Below are 20,583 nucleotides of genomic sequence, written 5' to 3'. Positions count from 1 at the left end.
CCAATAGATTTTTAAAAATAAACGCAGAGTAGTAAAATGGTGTTGCCTCCAGCCAACTTACTGCTATAAAATGTTAGTGACTCAGATCTCATGATTTATGGACCACACGCTTCTGCTCTTATTGAGGAAATTCCTCATTAAAACAAAGCTTCAGCTAGATAAGCCTACTGGATTTACTCAATAATTTTGAGAAATGAGCTTTGGCTGTCTGCATGAATTGGACTGGAAATCTCTTTTTCCTGTTTAAAGAGAATAATATTTACAGTTTAAAATGCTATGTCAATTTGAATGTTATAATGTTTCACAATCATGTATTTAAACACAGAAATCTGTTTATTTACCCAAACAAAACAGAGGAAATGATTCCAGCCCTCAGGTTTTGAATTCTCATTTAAATATGTGAACATCAGTCCACAACTTAGAGATGTTTGTGTATCTATGTACCTCCAAAATACTCATATTTCATAGGCTTTTTCACATTAATATTCACCAACAGTATCACAAAAGTTCTTTTTCTTTTACATAACTGTAAGCAACAGTAATTCTAGAAACACTAGAGAAAAAAAAGCATAGCAATGTCCACAGTTACAAGAAAAAGTGCACATTACTTGGTCACAATCACAGTCATTACTTGGAAAACTATATGTAACAAGTAGATATAAAATATCACTGATGCCTTAAACTCATTGTCAAAAATGGAATTACATAAAAGTTTGTACATGAAATAAGGCAAATTTAGGAATGCACAAGAAACTTGTTATTCAACAAAAGCTAAACAACAGAACAGATAGTACAGTAAGCATAAACTAAAGTACCTCTTCTATATACTTAAAAATAAGCCTGCCGTAGTGCACAAAGAAAACACCATTTATGTGTAATCAATATTATAAAATAAGAAATAGAGGGGTTGGGAAGAGTGGGGGAGGGGAGAGAAAAGTTTTATTATAGTTGCAGCTGCATCCATTTACATTTTTGTACAGTTTTTAGCTAGGCCTGGGAATTATACAAATCATACCAGAAGTGTCAGTGACCTTCCTCCATAAGAATTTTGTTTAAATTAAGGAAAACAAAATAAATACACACAAGAGTGCAAATTTTCAGATTGTCACTTGCAACCTCTTAACATTCATCATCTACATCCAATCACAACTAGAGGGACTTGTATAGGACAGCAGCAGTGATCATGGAGTTAGATGAGCTCGCCGTAAGAAATCAATTTCTCTTTTTATTTTTTTCTCAATGATATGTCTTTTTTTAAAAAACCCTCAACTCTTTATTAATTGCTAATAAAGCTGCAATATATTACAGAATGGAGTTGAGAATGGTATGAATGCAGGAAATGCATGCTTCCTTTGGAAGGTATTCCATAGATGACAATTTACAGTACACGGGGGAAGAATTATCCAGCATCAAGAGTTACTCGTTGTAGAAAGAATATGAAGTTGGGGAGAAGGGCACAGTCAGGGAGGGGTTAAGAGAGGAAGGGGGGACTTACAATAGCTCCTCAAAACATTTTCAGGACCAGTGAAAAAGTTTACCAAAGTAAAAATGAAAAATCTTGAATGAAAACAAAAATCTTTTGTTTTGTTTTTTATAAAAATTACATTTTTTTAAAATACAAGATCCTTTTAATTGCAATTGTGCCCTGTAGCAACAGGACATTTGGCAACGTTTTGCCATATACTGCAGCTTTAAGTCCAATGAGTCAGTATCACATTCCACTAATATTGCACTTGGATCTTGAACTATTTTTTTAAAAACCATCACAGCATCTTCTGTTTCCTCCACTTGTTAGAACGAGTTAATTTCTAGCCACTTTTTCGATATTTATGCTGACACACTAAAACAAAAGCAATAGGCTGGACACAGTAAAGTACCTCAGAAATACCAGAGGTCGAAGTTCACTTGAAGCACCTTAACACATCACTTTATGGATCAAGAACAGTGTGGCATTATGGTAATTAACTCTCCTAAAAGACTGTGCAGTAACTGAAGTGTGTGCTCTGCGAAATCAAAATGTCATTAGTGGAAACTCTGAGATAAGACCAGGCCAGTGTGTAGTTCACATGACTCAGTTCTGCTGCAAAATAAGGTTTTCCAGTTCATCTGCAGAACGCAATAAAAATGCGGCTGATTCTCGATACCCTGCCACAAGCTGCCTCACTGCATTTATCTCAGTTGGACTCAGCTGGGGTCTAGAGCTTGTGCTACTGGAGGATCCAGAGCTCGTTGCTAACTGCCTCTTCATACTGAGATCTGTTGGACCTGCAGATAACACAGGAAAAGAAAAGAAGGTTCAAATCCTGCTGCCAGAGACATTTCACTGCAACAGGTTTGTAGCTACAAATCCACAGCAGCAAAACCTGCTCTCAATGAGTGCGGGTGAGAAGCAGCACATACAAGCAACAACTGTTCAGTTATCATTCCCTTGACAGGAACCACAGCAATTTATTTTTATATATGACAGAAGCGCTTAAAATTCAGCTGACATAACAGAAGTCCACTGCCAGCAGAAGCTTAGCCGCTGAGGGGTATCCCAACAGTGTTAGCTGCACACTCCCCAAAACTGCCCAGGGATCCGATGCTGGCAAGGAGGCAGAATGCTCAACTCCTGTGCACCCCCAGCTCCAGCTGCTGTCATAGCCCTCATGGCAATCTACACAGTTGCTTTTTTTTTTTTTTTTTTTTTTTTTTAATCACAGAGCATCAAGCCCATGCTCTCTAGATATCTATTTTCACAACTTTTTGTGCTTCAATTAGCATGTGGCCAGATTGTGAATCCCTTACTGAGGTAGTTAAATGGCCTTTCAATTAAATAGTCCTCATGCCATGTGATCTTTTATTTAAATCATCAGTCATGAATGATAGGAGGTCGGTGAGAATCTGGCTGGTATAGTAAGTATGACACTACCATTTTTTTGCAATATATTGCAAGGATCTTGTAAGGTCTGAACACTGACAAGAGAATCTGCAGCAATCATCATGTTGCATTGGCAGCTTCCTCACTGTACCACTATGTCTAGCATTTCTCATCAAAGAATTTTCTCCAGACCATGTATGCTGCCTGCAGAAGACAGAACTCCTGAGGGCAATCTGCAGATTACTGCAATCAACAAAACTGCCTGCTATGTTGAAGTTCAGCTTTGTGGGGAATTTCCCTGATAGCATGACCACAGTTATTAGCTAAGACATACGGTGCTTTGATGAGGTGTTTGCATTTTCCACTTAAAACAATACCTTTTTTTTTTTTTTTTTTTTTTCCTGCCTGGAGATTTGGACAGGCAAAATTGGATTCGGGACTATTTAGGACATAGAAGGATATAGATGGTAAGTATACCTATGAAGCAGTTCATTATGTGCAAATCTGGATGAACACTGTTCATTCATTTTGACAATGTAGCGAATCTATTCTTCTGGCAGGCAAAAGATCAGCCTGACCTGATCTCAATCTTAATACTCTCCTGAAAACTGGGATCAAGTTATCCCCAGCAATGTCTTTCACTTTATTATGAGATAAATGTCACTGTTCAATTTCATCTGGAAAATGTGTTTCAGTGTCAAAACTTTTCCCAGGATTGGAAAAGTTGATAGACCTTGCTTCCTAAAAAGACTGCGATAATTTTGAAATTTAGCATATTCGACTACAGAATACCAAACACACCAGTTTATATTCCAGAGAATAATCCCATCTGAATTACAAGATTCAGAAACATATATGCTAGTTTAAGCACTAGTGGAAAGAGATGCACTGATTTCCAGAAGCTGAAAATCTGGTCATAAACGTTACTATTATTTTTCTGTCTTTTATGTTTATGCAACTATTGGCTGAGACCACAAAGAATGTCAAGACTGCCATGTCCCCACATGCACTGAAGTTAATGAAAACCTCCCCCCGAGTGAATGAAAGTAGAGCTGGGTCTATGAAAAGAAACTACTCAAACAGAAAGAGTCTTCTTAGATCTTTCTATTTCCTACTATGCAACTAGCATGAACACCACTTAGCCTTACAACTGTATTAACCAATTTTACACTGGCATAAATGGATGGACTTTAAATGACTTCCAGTGTACAAAGGATAAATAAAAGGACAATCATCCTATGTGAATTTGTTTCAGTGTGACCACACGCTGCTGGGAAATGATCACGGTGTGAAGAAGCTCAGAGGATGTTTCCAAATAAATTCTTAACCTGGCACAGGGAAGAGGGGTATACAAATCATAAAGGCAGCTAGACTGAATAGTTGTAATAAGCCATTAAAGACTTTTGTATTTATTGAGGCAGCAGTGGAAGAGGTACCACTGACATATTGAGGGCATTGTGCTCCAGGTGAACCTACTTTAACTTTTATGCTCTTTCCTTGATTCTCATTCATGTCAGAGCCAAAAACACACACATAATATAGGGCACAACAGAGCTGCTGTGGCAGAGCACATCTTTTTCTGAAGGAAACTGTAGGGGTTTTATTTGTTTTTCCTTTGTAATCCAGATTTTTAAGTAGTCGAACAGAACATTATTTCACTCATAATTTGAAAATGTATAGAAGCATTCTTGCTCACACTTGTGAGGTTTTCCTTATAAAAATAAAAGACACATAATAAAAGACACATAATAAAAGCACCACTCTGAAAGGAAAACTAGGTGAAGACCAGATGTCCAGCATGCATAAATCTGTATGATTCCTCACAAGGCTATAGAGTCACACTGATGTACTCAACTGAAGGACTCACCCTCTATTCCTAGATGTGCTGATTAATTATCATGAAGAAAGTGGGTTTTTTTGTTTGTTTTGTTTTGTTTTTAACTCTTTGGAATATGTATCTCTGAAGCTCTGAAGGAACTGAAAGTAAAGTTTTGTGCAAGTAAGAATAGAGACAAATGTTCAGCCTACATTCACTAAAAAAATCCTCTTGATGTGGAAGACTTCTGTTATATACTGAGTTCTTGTATACATAGGAAATGTGAAACCTCGGATTTTAACGTAGCCCTGATACTTCAAAATATTTTTATTTATTTATTTATTTATTTTTATTTCTATGTAGTAGGAAAATAGGATTTTCATTCACTCTGCAACTCCTACCTTAAGTTCTTAACAAGTAACAGTGCTGTCCACTTCCCCTCAAATAAAAGCCCCCTGAGCAATAAAGCAAAGAAATCCAGACATGCAGAAATGTGTTCTTGGCTATGGCTTTAGGATAGTGAACATACCAGGCAGAGAAGCTGTGTGTGCTGGCAGAAGGCTGAACAGAAAGAGGAAAAGCCATGCTTGATGTGGGGAAAACAATTTCAGTTCTTTTAATTTTGTTATGTGACCCCTACACCTCACCTCCAAATATTGTTTATGACAGGTCAAGCTTTATATCTGGGACAATACCTTGCACAGAGACTCACCACATGATATATTATACTGAATTCAGCTTTCAATAGCTATGATAGACACTCACTGGCAAATATTACTGATTATTAAAGGCTGCTTAGGCTGCTTTCTACTAAAAATGCTTTAGCCTTATCTGTAGCTTCATCAGTCATACCTGGCCCTTCAGAAGATAAGGAATAAATGCATCTTATTCTTCTAGTATAGATTTCCTTGTTTGTTTTAGTGCAAATCAGTTGTTGAAAGACACAAACCTAAAGCTTACTAATAAATATCCACCACGTTTCTTTATCCAGGCAAATAAATCACAGATATTCTGAATGCTTCTTAAAATAACTGGTTACTGTGGACACTTCATATACCTCTGCCTCCAGAAGCCATCACTACAGATGACTAAACCTGGAGAAAGCTGAACAGATTATACGTCATTTCTTTTGATGACTGTCCTTACTTTAAGTAGTATTTCCTTCATGTGTTTAATAGTATTTATTGAAAAGCCAGTCTTCACAAGAACAAGGGAATGTATCTTTAAACAGAGGAAAAGCCTCTGAAAAAAAGAAGAATTCAGAGAAAGCCTGATTTTTTTTTTACAATGAATTTTGCAGTGTTGGGTTCCTCCAAGGTGGTATTGCATGATTTAGCATATTGTTTCCCATGCTAGAGTACATCAGGACAATTAAAAATCCTAATGCAAACACTACCAGGTTCCACAGTGTTCAAGCAAAGATTAAGCGTACATTGCAGAGGTGAAGACAGAAAATTTTTGTGTATTTATTTATTTATTTTTCTTAGTGCATACTATTATAACTCATAAGTGTCACCTCCCAAGTTTTTATAGCTTCATAATATTCTCTTGAGCTGTGAATTAAACAAATTCCTTGAGACAGATCCTTTCTTTTATACTGTTTCTGAAGACTGAGATACTGCTCCACTGCCTCTTGGAGAAGCCACCTGATTGATGTTTTAGCACAGGAATATTTCACATTCACTACCTCAGTCCAGTTACAGAGACCTAATTTCCCTTGTGAGGTGAAATGGTTCTTGTTGGAACCAAATCAAGCTGAATAGGAAAACCCTAAAAACCTACTCTCCATGTGCTAGACAATCATTTATCAAATAAGCTGCTAGTAGTATCTGCCATTAAATACCCTGTGGGACAAATGGCTTTTCTGTAAATTGCAAGACTTAAATGCAGCTAGTTATTGCCTCACACACTACTCATTAGTGACAAGATTTATATCATATTCCAAAATATGGGTCAGACATGGATGTATTGTACTGATAGCTCAGACAGTACCAACTCTCTCAGCAAAAATCCCTTAGGAATTGTGTTGTCACTGGATGGCTACCAGTCTTAAAATTAACAACTACTGAAACAAATGAGTAATAAATATGCCAATGACTCTCAAAATGGTTACCATTATTGCATAAAATGATTGAGAACAGAAAAAATATTTTAAGCCATGTGTGTTTAAGCATCTAACCTTTCTCTCACAAATATATATATATATATATATATATATATATATATATATATAAACTCATTTATAGCAAAATAGGAGCATAGAATCATTAAGGTTGGAAAAGACCTCCAAGATCATCTGGTACAACTATCCCCCAACCACCAATATCACCCATTAAACCACATCCCTAAACACCACATCCAACCTTTCCTTAAAACACCCTCAGGGATGGTAACTCCACCACCTCCCTGGGCAACCCATCCCAGTACCTGACTGCTCTTTCTGAGAAGAAATGTTTCTAAAATTCCAACATGAACCTCCCCTGGCACAACTTGAGGCCATTCCCTCTAGTCGTATCACTGGTTATCTCTGAGAAGAGGCCAACCCCCAGCTTCCCACACCTTCCTTGCAGGTAGTTGTAGAGAGCAATATGTTCTCCTCCGAGCCTCCTCTTCTCTTAGGGACATGGTTTAGTGGGTGACATTGGTATTAGGGTGATGGTTTGTCCAGACGATCTTGAAGGTCTTTTCCAACCGCAATGTTTCAATGATTCTATGATTCCAGACTAAACAACCCCAGTTCCCTCAGCCGCTCCTCACAGGACTTGTGTTCCAGGCCCCTCACCAGCTTTGCAGCCCTTCTCTGGACACATGCCAGAGCCTTGTTGTCCTTCTTGTAGTGAGGGGCACAAAACTGAACACAGTATTCGAAGTACGGCCTCACCAGAGAAGAGTACAGGAGGATGATCACCTCCCTGGTCCTGCTGGCTGCACTATTCCTAATACAAGCCAGGATGCTGTTGGCGATCTTGGCCACCTGGGCACACTGCCAGCTCACGTTCAGGCAAACATCAACCAGCACCCACAGATCCTTTTTCTCTGCACAGCTTTCTAGCCACTCTGCCCCAAACCTGTAGCATTGCATGGAAATACATTTGCCCATGCTTCGAAATCTCTCATGTGTCTTTCTATGCCATCCATTCTCCTCTCCACTCCCCCTTTTTTTTTTTCTATGAGTGGCTTTGGAAGCGAATATTGTACTTGATTCTCATCTACACCAATAAAATTAAGTTGAAACAACTATCAAAGCATGTTACTTTTCCCAAATCAGATGTATTTATTATTGCAGGAATGTTTTATTGTGATATTATGCATCTGTCAATGTTTCTTGTCCTCCTCCTCCAAACAGAACAGATGTGCCTAAATCTATTGTTTTAAGTGCCAAGAGATCTCAGATCAAGTAAACAGAGACTAATGAATTGGACCTTTTAAGCTTCTTTCTTCCTCCTACATCTTTCCCTCTGGGAAACACATTTTCTGCTAATTTAAATAGCAGATATATATGTACATACATACATATATATATATATATATTTATATAGATGTTGCCTGAGGAAAGAGATGTGAAAACACAGAAATGCCTATAGCCACTGAGCATCATGCATTTTCAACAATCAGCTAACACACTGTTTTTCAATGAAAGGATTACATGGCATACACCTGTCTGGCTTGAATGACTGTCTCCTGAACTTTGTGCTAAGGTAGAACAGTAAGATACTGTCCAATTAAGCCACAGACATTTCATCCCAGTTCCTATGGTGGGAGCAGAATAATACTTGCATATGCCATATGGACAATAATTTGAAGAGGAGGAGGAAGAAGGGGGAACAGAAAAGTGGGTATGATCTTAATAAACAATTCAGCCAGTATTTCACAGAGGGAAACAACCACTTTTGCCACAACATAGGTAAAATAATTTAATTTCTCCCAACAGAACATTTTGCTGTCTTTTGAAAGGAGACTAAACACGCTCTCCCAGGTTCCTAACTCCATCAGTCTTGTTCTGTCTCTTCATGCTCCAGGCTCCACCTGTACTAGAAATAAACTGTTATGTCTTTTATTTCTATCTCCGCTTTGATTTCTGCAGGATAGCACTGAGAACACAGAAAACTGTGCAGTAGTACAGGGATAAAAAGCTTGAGAAAGCAACCACAAGGAAAATATTGTTCATCCCCTACATTAAGGCCATCCATGTTGTGGTGAGCATGTGACACTTAAAGAATTAACTGCATACTGGATATGCTCTGCTGGACTCTATATTATTTTTTTTCCCTACTTTATCGCCAAGAAGCCTCTAGTGAATGTTCAAGATTTTACATAAGGTTATAATTTCAGCAAATTTGAGCACATTTTCTCAGAGCAAGAAAAGTCCCCAGCTGTATGACAACTTCCCCTACCAAGCGTGGTTCCTGGGACATTTCACAGAGGTGCTAGACCTCATCACACACATGGGATAAATGACTTGCATTCCCAATAACCTTTGGCTAAATTACTTTTGATGAAACGACTTCAGAAATATTCACCCTGCAGCCGACTTCAGGATGGAAAACTTCAGTTCAAATAGTTAAAGTTTGGCAAAGTTATAAACAAGGAAAATAAGAATGCATAATGGGAAGAGTGGAAAAGAAAAGACATAACAGCAATTTTCTCTTGCATGCCTCATGTTACCATCACAGAATCACAGAATTTCTAGGTTGGAAGAGACCTCAAGATCATTGAGTCCAACCTCTGACCAAATATGAAGGTTGCATTAGAAAATTGTCAAATTTGAGACATAGATGCCTGTGAATTCTCACATCACTGTTATCAGTAACATCACCCTCTAAAAACTGTTACACCTGACCATCCCCTGCATTTCAGTACATGAATGCATACAGGCTTAGTGAGGCACATGGGAATTGCATTGCACCCTGCACCCTGATACTGTAACCTCACAAAAGATAGTCTACATAACAACTTCAACCGTGATAAGTACCTGTTATTCCTACACAACTTCTCTGTTGCTTATACTAGTGTCAAAAGTACTCTCTTTGCATCTATGCCAATGTGGTGTGGGTTAAAGGGAAGGAACCACGTGGGTCTTATACCCCTCAGCATTCTGTGAGCAATGCTTGGCACAGCACATGCTTCTGTATAACCTTATAGCTGATAAATTGTACAACCCCGTTCAGCACACAGTATGTTCTACTTTTCTCTAACCTTTCAACCCGCCTAATGCACCTGTATCCCAGTGAACTGACAAGCCCTGTGGCAATTGCTTGCATCTCTGACCTAAATTGCACAAAAGAGCAGTGAAATAACTACTTCCTACTGCCATATGAAGAACTAGACTGATGTGCTCAGCCATCCTCTCCCTGCCCCAGAGCAGCACAGCCATGTCAAACATTGAGGCTCATCAGCCTTCATCCTTCCTCTTCATCAGGGATGCACTGCACTGCCCAGCATGCATGCAGTTGCCCTGCTCATACAAACCTCTCTTGATCCTGCAGCTATACCAAAATAACTTCAGTTCTGGAGCACAACATGCTCTAGAAAGAAGTGAGGGATCAATGAGCAAAATTAACTGTGTGAACCAACATTTGTGCCAGGGATTGCAATTAATTCCACTGTTTATTAGTAACAAATAGTGACAGAGGTGAACTTGGACAGTGCACCAGATATAGTGGGGGCTTCCCATTCTACAAAAGTCCTGCAACCTGGGCTACTTGGCTGATGGGGTCGATTCTGCAGGACCCTGAAGAACCAGGAAGGCTGATTTGGACATGGGTAGACAGTGGAGAATAGCCTGGGGACCAGAGCCCTCCTGGAGCAGCAGGGAGAGGTGGGCAATGCAACAGGAGTCCAGCAACTACTGCAACAGGGACATTGGCTGCAGTGTGTAGGCCTGCCTGTGGGAAAGGGGGCTGCAAGAACAGCCTGTCAGGGCTCAGGATTTGCTTGCAGTGTGAATTTATTGGGACTCACCGGGAGGACTCACCTGAGTTGGAAGGGGACTGGACGTTTGTGGTGCCTGGGATGCAGTGCTGACTCGCGGCTGTGGTAGAGGGTGGCTGCAGATCTGTGTAGAGAAACAGAGACAGAACAGCTGCTTTGTCATGTCATGATACAAGGGAGTGTCTGGCACGGCTAGTCTGCCATTCAGTCTGAAACACAATCTCTCTTTTACACACACAAAGGGAATGACTGACATTTCTGCCTAGAAAACCAGATGACAGCAGAGAAGGAACAGCCCCCAGATCAGCTCCAGGAGGCCCAGCAACAGCAGCAGTGTACACCCTCTTAGAGAAAATGAACCTCAGGAAACAAAGTGGCTGTGGAGAACCAGGCTCAGAAAAGCCAGCCCTGACAGCTGGTAGCAACCAGGAAAGGGTGGACGAAGACTTGTTAGACAGAAACACCTGGGGTGATCCCATTTCTGCCAGGAGAGGCTCAGGCAGCAGCACGCAGGGACTCTGACAGCTCATGGTGGCAACAAGGGATTTTGCTCCCAGTAGAGCAGTCTGACACCTGTACTCATCCTCCTGCCCTTGGACTGGGCATCCCTCCAGGCTCATGCCAGGTATGGTGGAATGGGGCCAGCTGAAGCCTTTGCGGCTGGCTGGCGACTGGCAAGCAAATGTCATTTGCATTCACCCCACCCTGCGGCTTTTCTTTTCATCTCTGTAGCAGGAACTGCCTTAAAGCAGGAACAGCCTTAAAAAATGAGAACCGTGGAAATCCACGCTTCTCAGTAAGCAGTTCTCCTTGAACATCTACAAGAGTCAAGGGCTACTTGCCAGAGGCCTCTCCTCAGTCTCTGTACAGGCTGACAGAAGCTCTGTCAATCCATAGATTTCTTGCAGATGGGTTGAAGCTTTCAAGTTGAGCTGGCTTGGCCTAGATGGCAAAACACCTGAAACACCTTAATGCTTAAAGACCAAGCCTTTTCCTGCCTTTTTTTTTTTTTTTTTTTTTTTTTTTCTCCTGACAATGAAGGAAGGGTCACTGTACAAACTGTTGCATTCTGCTTGCTCATATTGAGCAGCTGTATGAAGGCTCACCCCATACAGTTGTGTAAGGAAATAATTATGGTTCTGTAATTGCCATGTGGAAAGACAGACTGAGGAGGGAAGCCTGCAACAGCAGGCAGGCACAGAGAGGTCCCTGAGCCAGGGCTACAAAACAGTTGGGTGAGCAGATAGCTAAGTATTTAAGATAGGATTGGAGTAGGAATGAACTCTATAGGGGAGGAAATAACCAAATTAAATGAGTCACAGCATTTAAAAGACACACATCATCTGGATTACTAGATAAGAGAGCTATTGGACATTGTCATTATATTACTGTGGGGAAATATCCAGAAATAAAAATTCAAACAGCAAGATTTAGCTGTCTTTTGCAACTTCTCTTCCTTTTTCCTGTCTTAGCAGATATGTAAAACCAGACTGTATTTGTTTATACGCACATTCTGACTGAGGTGTATATTTATCTTTACACTAGGTGAATGTTTATAAAGGTGATAAAAGCATTTGATGAGTTACTAAGTTGAAAAGGAAATGCATTCTTAAAATCACTTCTTAGGTCCTGAAAACAATTCACAAAGAACTATTCCATGTATGTTTGGGACTTGACTCCCTGAAACATAATAATTACTGCAAACAACTGCCCTGTGAGGTCTGTCAGGAGGGAAGCTGTCACCCCTCTCAACTGCAACTCCATCCACAAATGAAAAAACAAATATCCAGGGACATGTCAGAGATGATGGTCAAATACCCCAGTGGTACTATGCAGAGGAGTACAGTGCACTGCACAGTTACCCAGCTGCATTAGTCGTGCATCATTTGGTAGTTCTGGGATAACCACCGTTTGTGGTTACAAAACCCATCTTGAACATTAATCATGATGAAAGCACTAGAGTCCTCTGCATTAAAGATATGAAGAAAATGTTGCTTCTAATCAGAAAGCAAAACTAATTTGTGATGTCAAATTTGTACCTCATTTTCAAAAATTGAAGTTCATATTGAGGCGCCATAAAATACTTTTGCCTAAATCTTACAATCCACTAAAAAATAGAAGCTATGAAAATGTGTCCTGTTGCAAAAGGTTTGAAGGGAAGAACAAGGATACAAAAGAGTTGTGATTCCTTCACAGTTTAGGATTATGTAAAATGCAGCAATTCTGATGGCTTCTGCTGACAAACAAATCATATAGGAAGCTTAATCCTGCTCTTACTTGGATGGAAGAGCAAGCGCCAACTGTTTTCAGCAGGAACTGATTAGGACATTCTCTGACCACAGTGTAAAAGGCAATTTGAAAGTTCTTGTACATTTTTCCAGGAACAGAGATTTCCACGGCTGTCTTACTCTTATGAAAACATTTGATCAAAGATCATATTCAATATCTCAGATGTGTTTTTTGTGCACATGGAAACAATTGTAATCATCTCTTCACATCAAAGAATTTTGAAAACTAAAATATTTTCTTTTTTTTAAGCCTATAGAAAATTTTATGTAAGTCATTCACAGAGGTGAAGGTCACCAGTACACCATATACCACTAACGCTTCGCAGGCTGCAGCCCTGGTAACATTCTGAAAATTGCTTAGCATGTTGAAAATTGAGGCTGTAGATGAACAACTATTGTCTTGCCAAAGCCAGTCCATGTACCTGTAGCATCATACTCCTCAACCAGTGAGGAATCAGCCAGGACAACAACCCAGGGTTTTCTCTGTCCTCTGAGACGTTTTTTAAGTACTGTTCTTGGAGGCAAGAGTCCCTCAGTTTTCCAGAGTAATCACTTTTCTCTGACAGACAGACAATAATACTCTTTTTATCGGAATAGGTAAACCATTTCCTTTGCTCTGAATTTGTGTGAAATCAGTAAGGGGGACCATTTCAAACAAATGTTACAATTAACATACATTTGTTTGTTTGCTAATATAAGAAAGGACTATTGTTTAAACAAATGATCCTGTTTCTTTATGAGGTGTTTATTTTTGTGTTGTTTTGTTTTGTTTTCAGATGGGCATATAACCTCATGGTGACACATAATTACTTGCACCATTTTTTAGCATAGGGTAGAAATAGATGTGCTGATTTCTCATTTAACACTTGTCATGCCAGATCCTTATCTGCAGTAAATTAAAGCATCCAGAGAGACCACATGAGAAATCCAGGCCAATTCGTTTATTTCACAAAATATGGAGCTCAGTGTTTTCAAACTCCAGTCACAAAGATACTAATGGCTTCCTTTTGTGATCAGTATAGGAGATGACAATAATAACAGGGTATGTCCCCATAAAGTCATACAAATCTGATGAAGATCTAACCCAGCATTTTTATTTATTTTTTTACTCTTTGCTAGGGACTTCAGGTTTAGTCTCACCCTATTGTGAATTAGTCCCTTGAAACTGAAATGAGACTAGCATGCAGTGAACAAGCATTTTGCTCAGCAGTCGCTGTTTGCAGGATTGTGTCCCTGCTCATTATCTGATAATATCAAACCCCTCGGACTAGCTTTCTGTACAGCAGGGGAAATGTACACATGAACACATATATACACAGGCATATTTTGTAAGGAAGGAAACTCACCACTGCTAGAAGCATCGTTGAGATTTAGCAGCCCACCTCCGAGCCCTCTGTAACTATGGTAACTGTAGGTCCCATTTCCATTGATGTACAACACCTCCTGTGTGCTGGAAACAGCTGATGTTGAGTAAGTGACCTGGGCTGGCTCCTGTTTGTACTGTTTGTCAGCTGGAGCAGCCTCATCCTGAAAAAACAATGAAAGGTTTTGAATTATTGTTACATTTTATCTTGCATGAGAGGGTCTTTTCCATTGTTAAGACTTCCTATCCATTGCTTTCACAAAATTTTAGTACATGTCAATCAAGCACATATGTGTCTCTCATAGAATATCAGCTGAACAAATACAATGTAAAAAAAAACAATAAAAGATGTTTCCCGCAAATATGAGACATTTATTTATTTATTTATTTTTGTGCATCACTAGCCAATAATACTGTTTCTCAAAGGGGAAAAGGCATCCTCTCATCCTGAAGAGCTCACAGTCTCCTGCAAAATCCAACTCTTTGTTGGCATGGAAAAGGATAGAAAGAAGCCATTATTTTCTGATGATGGGTGTGACTCTTCTGAGTCAAAAAAACATCTCTTTCTTGATAAAACAATACAGAATGCACCAACTCCTTTTCTTGATGTATCAGCCTCAAAAATGACAGAAGGAATGGAGAAACAGAATACAACCACATTTCCTATGTTTGCAGGGGGCTGAATGAGCAACCATCCATATAAGGACAGTCCTTACCACACAAGTGGTAAGGATGTCTCTACAAACGTGGTTTGAAAGTATTTGTAGTCTCATGTATAAACAGCGACTCTTTGTACACCATGAGTTCTTCTCATGCTCCCTATTTACTTCTTAGATGATTGTGTAATATCAAACAGGATTTAGCACAATGGCCCCACAACTTTCCCCTATAGAAAATCACATTTCAGAAGTGTATATCTCTTCATCTATGATTGCTGCATCTACTGCTGAGAGCACCACGCCTCCACTCATGATCACAGAATGCCCCAGTAACAACTTCACTTATGACACTGGGGGGCAGAAAGCATTGAAAAAAGATTTAATGTGGTTTAGTATTTGGAAACAAGGAAAACAATCAGTGCATGACTGCTCAACCCACTGCGGGGATTTAAGTGCCAAAATTTCTCAGAATTTCTGATTTAGCTTGCAATTGAATTTGAACTTCTTTGTTTCTCTTGAACGTGTAGACTTTTTTTTTTTTTTTTTAGTAGGCCTGACTATTATGTGATGAAAATATATGTCAATAGTTTCAAATAAAATAGTTGTATGGATCATCAGTATTTATAAAATACAAGTAAGATTTTTTCAAAGACATTTTCAAAGTAGTCAACTGAACAATGATTTTTTAGTATCATCTCCCTTTTTTGTAAGATTCTGTATTACCTCTTTATTGTTGCTAAATATACCCAAGTTACAAAAAATTATAAAATATTACAAACCTTTATATATATATAAATAATAACAATACATATACCAACACAGAAGGATCAAAGAGTTCAAATAGTGCCCAGACTGTGTCAAATTAAACGTTTGTGAAGTAGTTTTCCTGTTACCATTAGTCAGTCCCATCTCTCAAATAAGATGCCACCAACTTTTCTGAGATGAAGATATCCCTTTCTCTTTTATTGGCTAAAAAGACTCGGGCTCAACTGAGATGACTCATGAAATGGAACATATATTATTAACAGAAACTTTTAATATTTAATACAGAATAGTGAGCCACCAGATAATTAATTCCATAAACAATCAGAATGGGGTCTGTTGAGCACTAATATGAGTGGAAGCTAAGCTCTGCATTTTTAAGAGAGATAGCCAAACTGGTCTCCTATGTATTTTCTTAAACAATAATAGACTTAAACAAAGAGCCAAAATCGCAATGCCTTTTTTTTTTTTTTTTTTTTTTTTTTGGCCAGGAATTCAACTTTAACATTATTTACCTTTAATCTCCAAATGTCATTATAAAAGAAGAAGTATTATTTTCTATGAGAAAATATTTATAATCTATACAGTAAAGTTCTGCCTTCACAGCAAAGCTTAAATCATCATCCAAATCCTTGACTCTGTCAAGGCTGAGATGTCTTCTTATCTCCAAAACTAGATGACATTTCATGACGTAGACTCACTTGGGGCCTCATTTTATTGTCACAAAGATCAGCAAGGGATTTTCACCAAATTTATCAAGGACTGGACAGTGTTCAAAGGGTACAATGCAAAAAGGACTAACTCCCAGAAGCTGCCAAAATACTTAGCTGTATGTACACCAACTGCCCCATCTTTTGCAAGAAATGTACTGATGTCTCCAGAAGAATCACTGTACAGCCACATAGTGCCAGCCCATGGCTCAGCAGAGTATCTGAGGCCCAGTTTCCTTATTCAACTGTCTGGGATCCACAGATTTGCTGGGCCCCAGAGGCCCTCTAGCCATTGAAATGAAAACACATCAGTGAGTTTACTGCAGAGCTGGTGCACTGAGCTCATAGCAGAGCACAGCAGAGTTGGGCCAGAGGGCACAGCATGGATGCAGCACATTGATGTGTGCCAGCCTGGGTGCTGGAGCATGTGGCTGAGGTAGGAGACCTGAGCTCCAGCTTCTTGTTGCAAGACACAATGAAGAGGGGTCAAATTTGGGATGCAAGGTCTTTGCTAGCTGTGGCGAGGAAGGGGCCTGAACTCAATGCTGCCATCTCCTAGCAACCAGGCTAAAAGCAAAATTGTGGTGGGAGTCATAGCTGAAGCTGTGCCACTCGCCGAGTGCAAAGAAACGCACAATTCATGGGCAGAGAGATAGCAAACAGAAAGGGAGCATGACTCAGTTCCCTTTCAGAAGCGTGCTTCCAGCCCTGCTCCCTTCCCTGTCAATACCTCTCATTCAGCATCTCCCTAGCACAAGCAGCTCTGAGACTGGGTGCCCAGGACTTTGTATCAAACCAGTCACAGCCCTGTGAAACACCATGGTGTGCCCTGTGGTGGGGCTTGGGGAGTAACCCTGGGGAAGGCGCTCCCTAGGGGAATGAAATGGGTTGAGCAGGATGCTGAGCATGGGACTGTTGGTTCTGCGTATGCTCTAGGTGCATACTTAGAGGAAGGTGCCTTCCTCTAAACGTTGCATATATTTTTAAAAAGCGTGCCAATCACCTGTACTAAAATGTTGAATAGGGCGCCATACATTTCAGACCTGAAATTTGGACCTTACCTAAGTGCTTAATTCAGTGCTTCAGGATGTATAAATGTAGAAGCAGGGTAGCATTTTGGACAACCTTTTTCTGAGCAGGCTCAGGTGTTAGCTATACCAGCAGGATGATGAACCATTAGCCTGGTAACAGAGGGGTTTAGGTGTCAACTCTCATACACTTCTCTGGGATTTAAGCATTTTTCAGGAATCTTATCTACTAAAAAGGCAAAAGTTTGTACTTTCTCCTTGTAGCCATGTTGATGATAAAGAAGCCAAGTTCTCTTTCTCTTGGGGAGGGAGAACATGAATATCATGTTCATTTTTGTATACCCAAGATTTATTCTGCACAGATTAACTCTCTTTCTTTTCATCTTAATTGCCTTTGCCTTTAAACTGTTGTAGAAATTAAACAGTGTTGTTCCAGAACTGAGATTTTTCAGTCATTCTGTGTTACTTGTTCAGCACTTTCTTCTGACAAATACTTTCCCCTTACGTTACATTTGTATTAGAAAGGCTTAATAATTGATTTTAAGTTTGATTTTTATAAAACATTTAAATTCCATAATACTCAGCAACAATTAACTAACCTTTTATTAATATGTTTAACCTATCTAGAACACATATTGTTGCGATTCATAACAATTTTTAAAACCTTCCAAGTATTAACTAACCATTTTATAACTGTTTATAATTTACCTTTAATAAGGAGCATGAACAAGAAGCAGATAAAATATTTGTCCATCTAGAATTTGACTTATACCATCTTCATTTTGTATATGGCAATGGAAATAAGTCATCGTTCTAACAATATTTCTCTTCTGACTTTATTTTGGAGGAGAGGTAATTTAGGTCTTGAGCATACCATCTGGAAAATGATGGAAATCACAGAAATGCAAAAATACCTTTTAGGTACCAAAGCATGCTAAAGTGCAGTTATCTGTTCACTTGAAAAAGTGGCAGCATGAAGTACATACTGTGATCTACAACTTGGTATATATCAGCAATATCTATATTTTACTTTTGTGCCCAGGTCTGAACCAGGGGAACACAATTTATTATTATTATTATTATTATTATTATTATTATTATTATTATTATTATTTGCTTAACAGAGTAAATAGATGCATTTATTTATTTATCATGGTAGTGATTAAATAATCTACTAAAGACGGTATATAGTCAGAAAAGATTTAATGAACTATTACATAACCCATATACCAAGGAAACCCTACTCTGATGTATTCTGAGCAGCTAAGGAATAGTTTGAAAGAAATTACCCTCCACAGCAATGCAGATGCTAGTGCAGAATGTCACTTTTGTGCTACAAAGAGCAAGACTCACTGGCAGCATCCCAGCCTCCCAGCCTATGCTAAAGGAGGTTATATAGGCATTTCTTTTCAAGAAATCTGTTCATTGTGGAAGCAACTCTAACAATGTCAAAGCTCCCGCCCCCCTTTTTTTTTCTTGTTCCCTATCTCCCTCACCATCAACAAAATAATAAAATAAAGTTATATCTTGTTAAAATAAGAAGCCCCAGAAAATCAATGGTGCTCTATGGGAATTTTGTTCCCATATATAGAGAAACATCAGAAATTCTGTGCACTCCCATCAAGAACAAACATTGCTGTTGCCTTGGCTGTTGCTCCACTGTTATCAATAAGCACATAATCACATGGACAATGCTGTCTGACCAAAAAGCTAAAAAAACTACAAGAATATAAATGGTAATGTTCCAAACATGGCAGAAATGGTAACATGCATTTGACTTACTGCTTTCATGAAGTACATTGTCTACCAGATCAATAGATTAACAACTCCCAGAATACCAGCTTTTTAACTGCCCTATGTCAAGGTGATTTTTTTTCCCACTCAGTTAGAAAAGAGAGAAACAAGGAAACACATTTTTGCCTCATGTTGCCTGACATTTCCTTTCTGAATATGCTAAAATGCCTAACGTGGATTGCTTTTTGTTTTTCTCAGTAAATGCTGCTCTTACAAGACGACTTTGAGGCTAGAAAAACTCAAATGCAGATTAGTCTTCAAACAGATAGGCAAGCCAGGGACCCTGTATTTGCATACAGTCCTCCATTTTTTCAGCGTAGGAAAATCAATTTATTCATGTGAAAAAACAAAACAAAACAAAACAAAACATGCTTTCATGTGCTTTATTTTTTTTTTCCAACCTCAATAGCTTGTAGTGTGGCTTTAGAAGAAAGTAGATAATGCTTCATATATTTTTTCCCATTTGGGCCACACCAATTTATTTCTGTGATTTTTGATTCAAAAGTGAAATAAACAGAAATATGTGATAAAACTGTGCAGCACTTTTCAAAGCATACCCAATTAATCCTCACAATACTCTTGTTAGATGGGACTTTTATCACTGTTTTTCAGATGGTGAGATTCTGGCAACAAAGGCAACCTTAAGCTAGCATTACCTATGGAAATGCTTGAGTTCTGCAAACATATCAATGTAAAGTACTTCTCTTTGTGTAACTTTTTTTTTTTTTTTTTTTTTTTTTAATAATGTGAAGAAACTCCAAAGTTTAATCATGGGGACACCCTGCTGAATCTGCAGAGGCTGTGGAGCTGGGAGCTCCCTGCACATCTCAGCTGCTGCACAGAGAAGCAGCTGCCAGGTGAAGAGGCCTTCAGCATCCATCTGCACGAAGCAGGGCATTTGAAGGAGGGTGAGCCATGGGATTCCCATGCTGGGCGGCCTCTTCATGGTGATCCAGAGACAGCTCCTGTTTCCTCATCTCATGACATGATACCTTGTACGCTGTCTCTTCAAAATTGTTTCATACTGTGTCTTCCAAATGCCCAACTCCTCATCCCATCCTCCTTGTTTTTCCAGTTTCATTTTCTACCCTCCATCTCAGTTTCAGTCTTCTTGTTTTATAAAACCCTAATCACACCTTTTCAAACAAGTCTCTTGCTCCCTGATACCTGAGCAGCTTCAGCTACTCAAGTCCTTTCATTTCCTAGTTTGTATTTCATCAGTGTCACATTCACTGATGGTCCCATCTGAGATTTTCTCTTCTTCCTGGGACTCCTTTCAGTCTCCTAGTCCTCTGTAGTGTCAAGACCAAACAGCATCCCAACCTTTTTATGAAATGGTAAATATATTTAAGAATCATACAACCCTTAAAGG

The 20,583-nt window shown here is 39.1% G+C and overlaps 1 protein-coding gene across 5 annotated transcripts in view; it reads right to left on the bottom strand.

The window, feature by feature from the left end:
• Positions 1-312: 312 nt before the first annotated feature.
• The window catches only part of NOL4 (nucleolar protein 4), a 193,254-nt gene continuing 172,983 nt past the window's right edge, over positions 313-20,583 (bottom strand). For all 5 annotated transcript variants that reach the window (XM_084510739.1, XM_084510741.1, XM_084510740.1 and 2 more), the window contains 3 exons: positions 14,242-14,422; positions 10,651-10,731; positions 313-2,265 (listed from right to left, as the gene is read on the bottom strand). In XM_084510739.1, the coding sequence (XP_084366865.1) occupies positions 2,072-2,265; positions 10,651-10,731; positions 14,242-14,422 (456 nt within the window). In that variant the 3' untranslated portion in view covers positions 313-2,071. The remainder of the gene's footprint in view (positions 2,266-10,650; positions 10,732-14,241; positions 14,423-20,583) is intronic.

Source organism: Aythya ferina (genome assembly GCF_964211825.1).
Source record: "Aythya ferina genome assembly, chromosome: 2".
In the NCBI taxonomy this organism is placed as follows: Eukaryota; Metazoa; Chordata; class Aves; order Anseriformes; family Anatidae; genus Aythya; species Aythya ferina.
The sequence above is the reverse complement of the archived record's forward strand: the minus strand, read 5'-3'. Positions and strand labels throughout refer to the sequence as shown.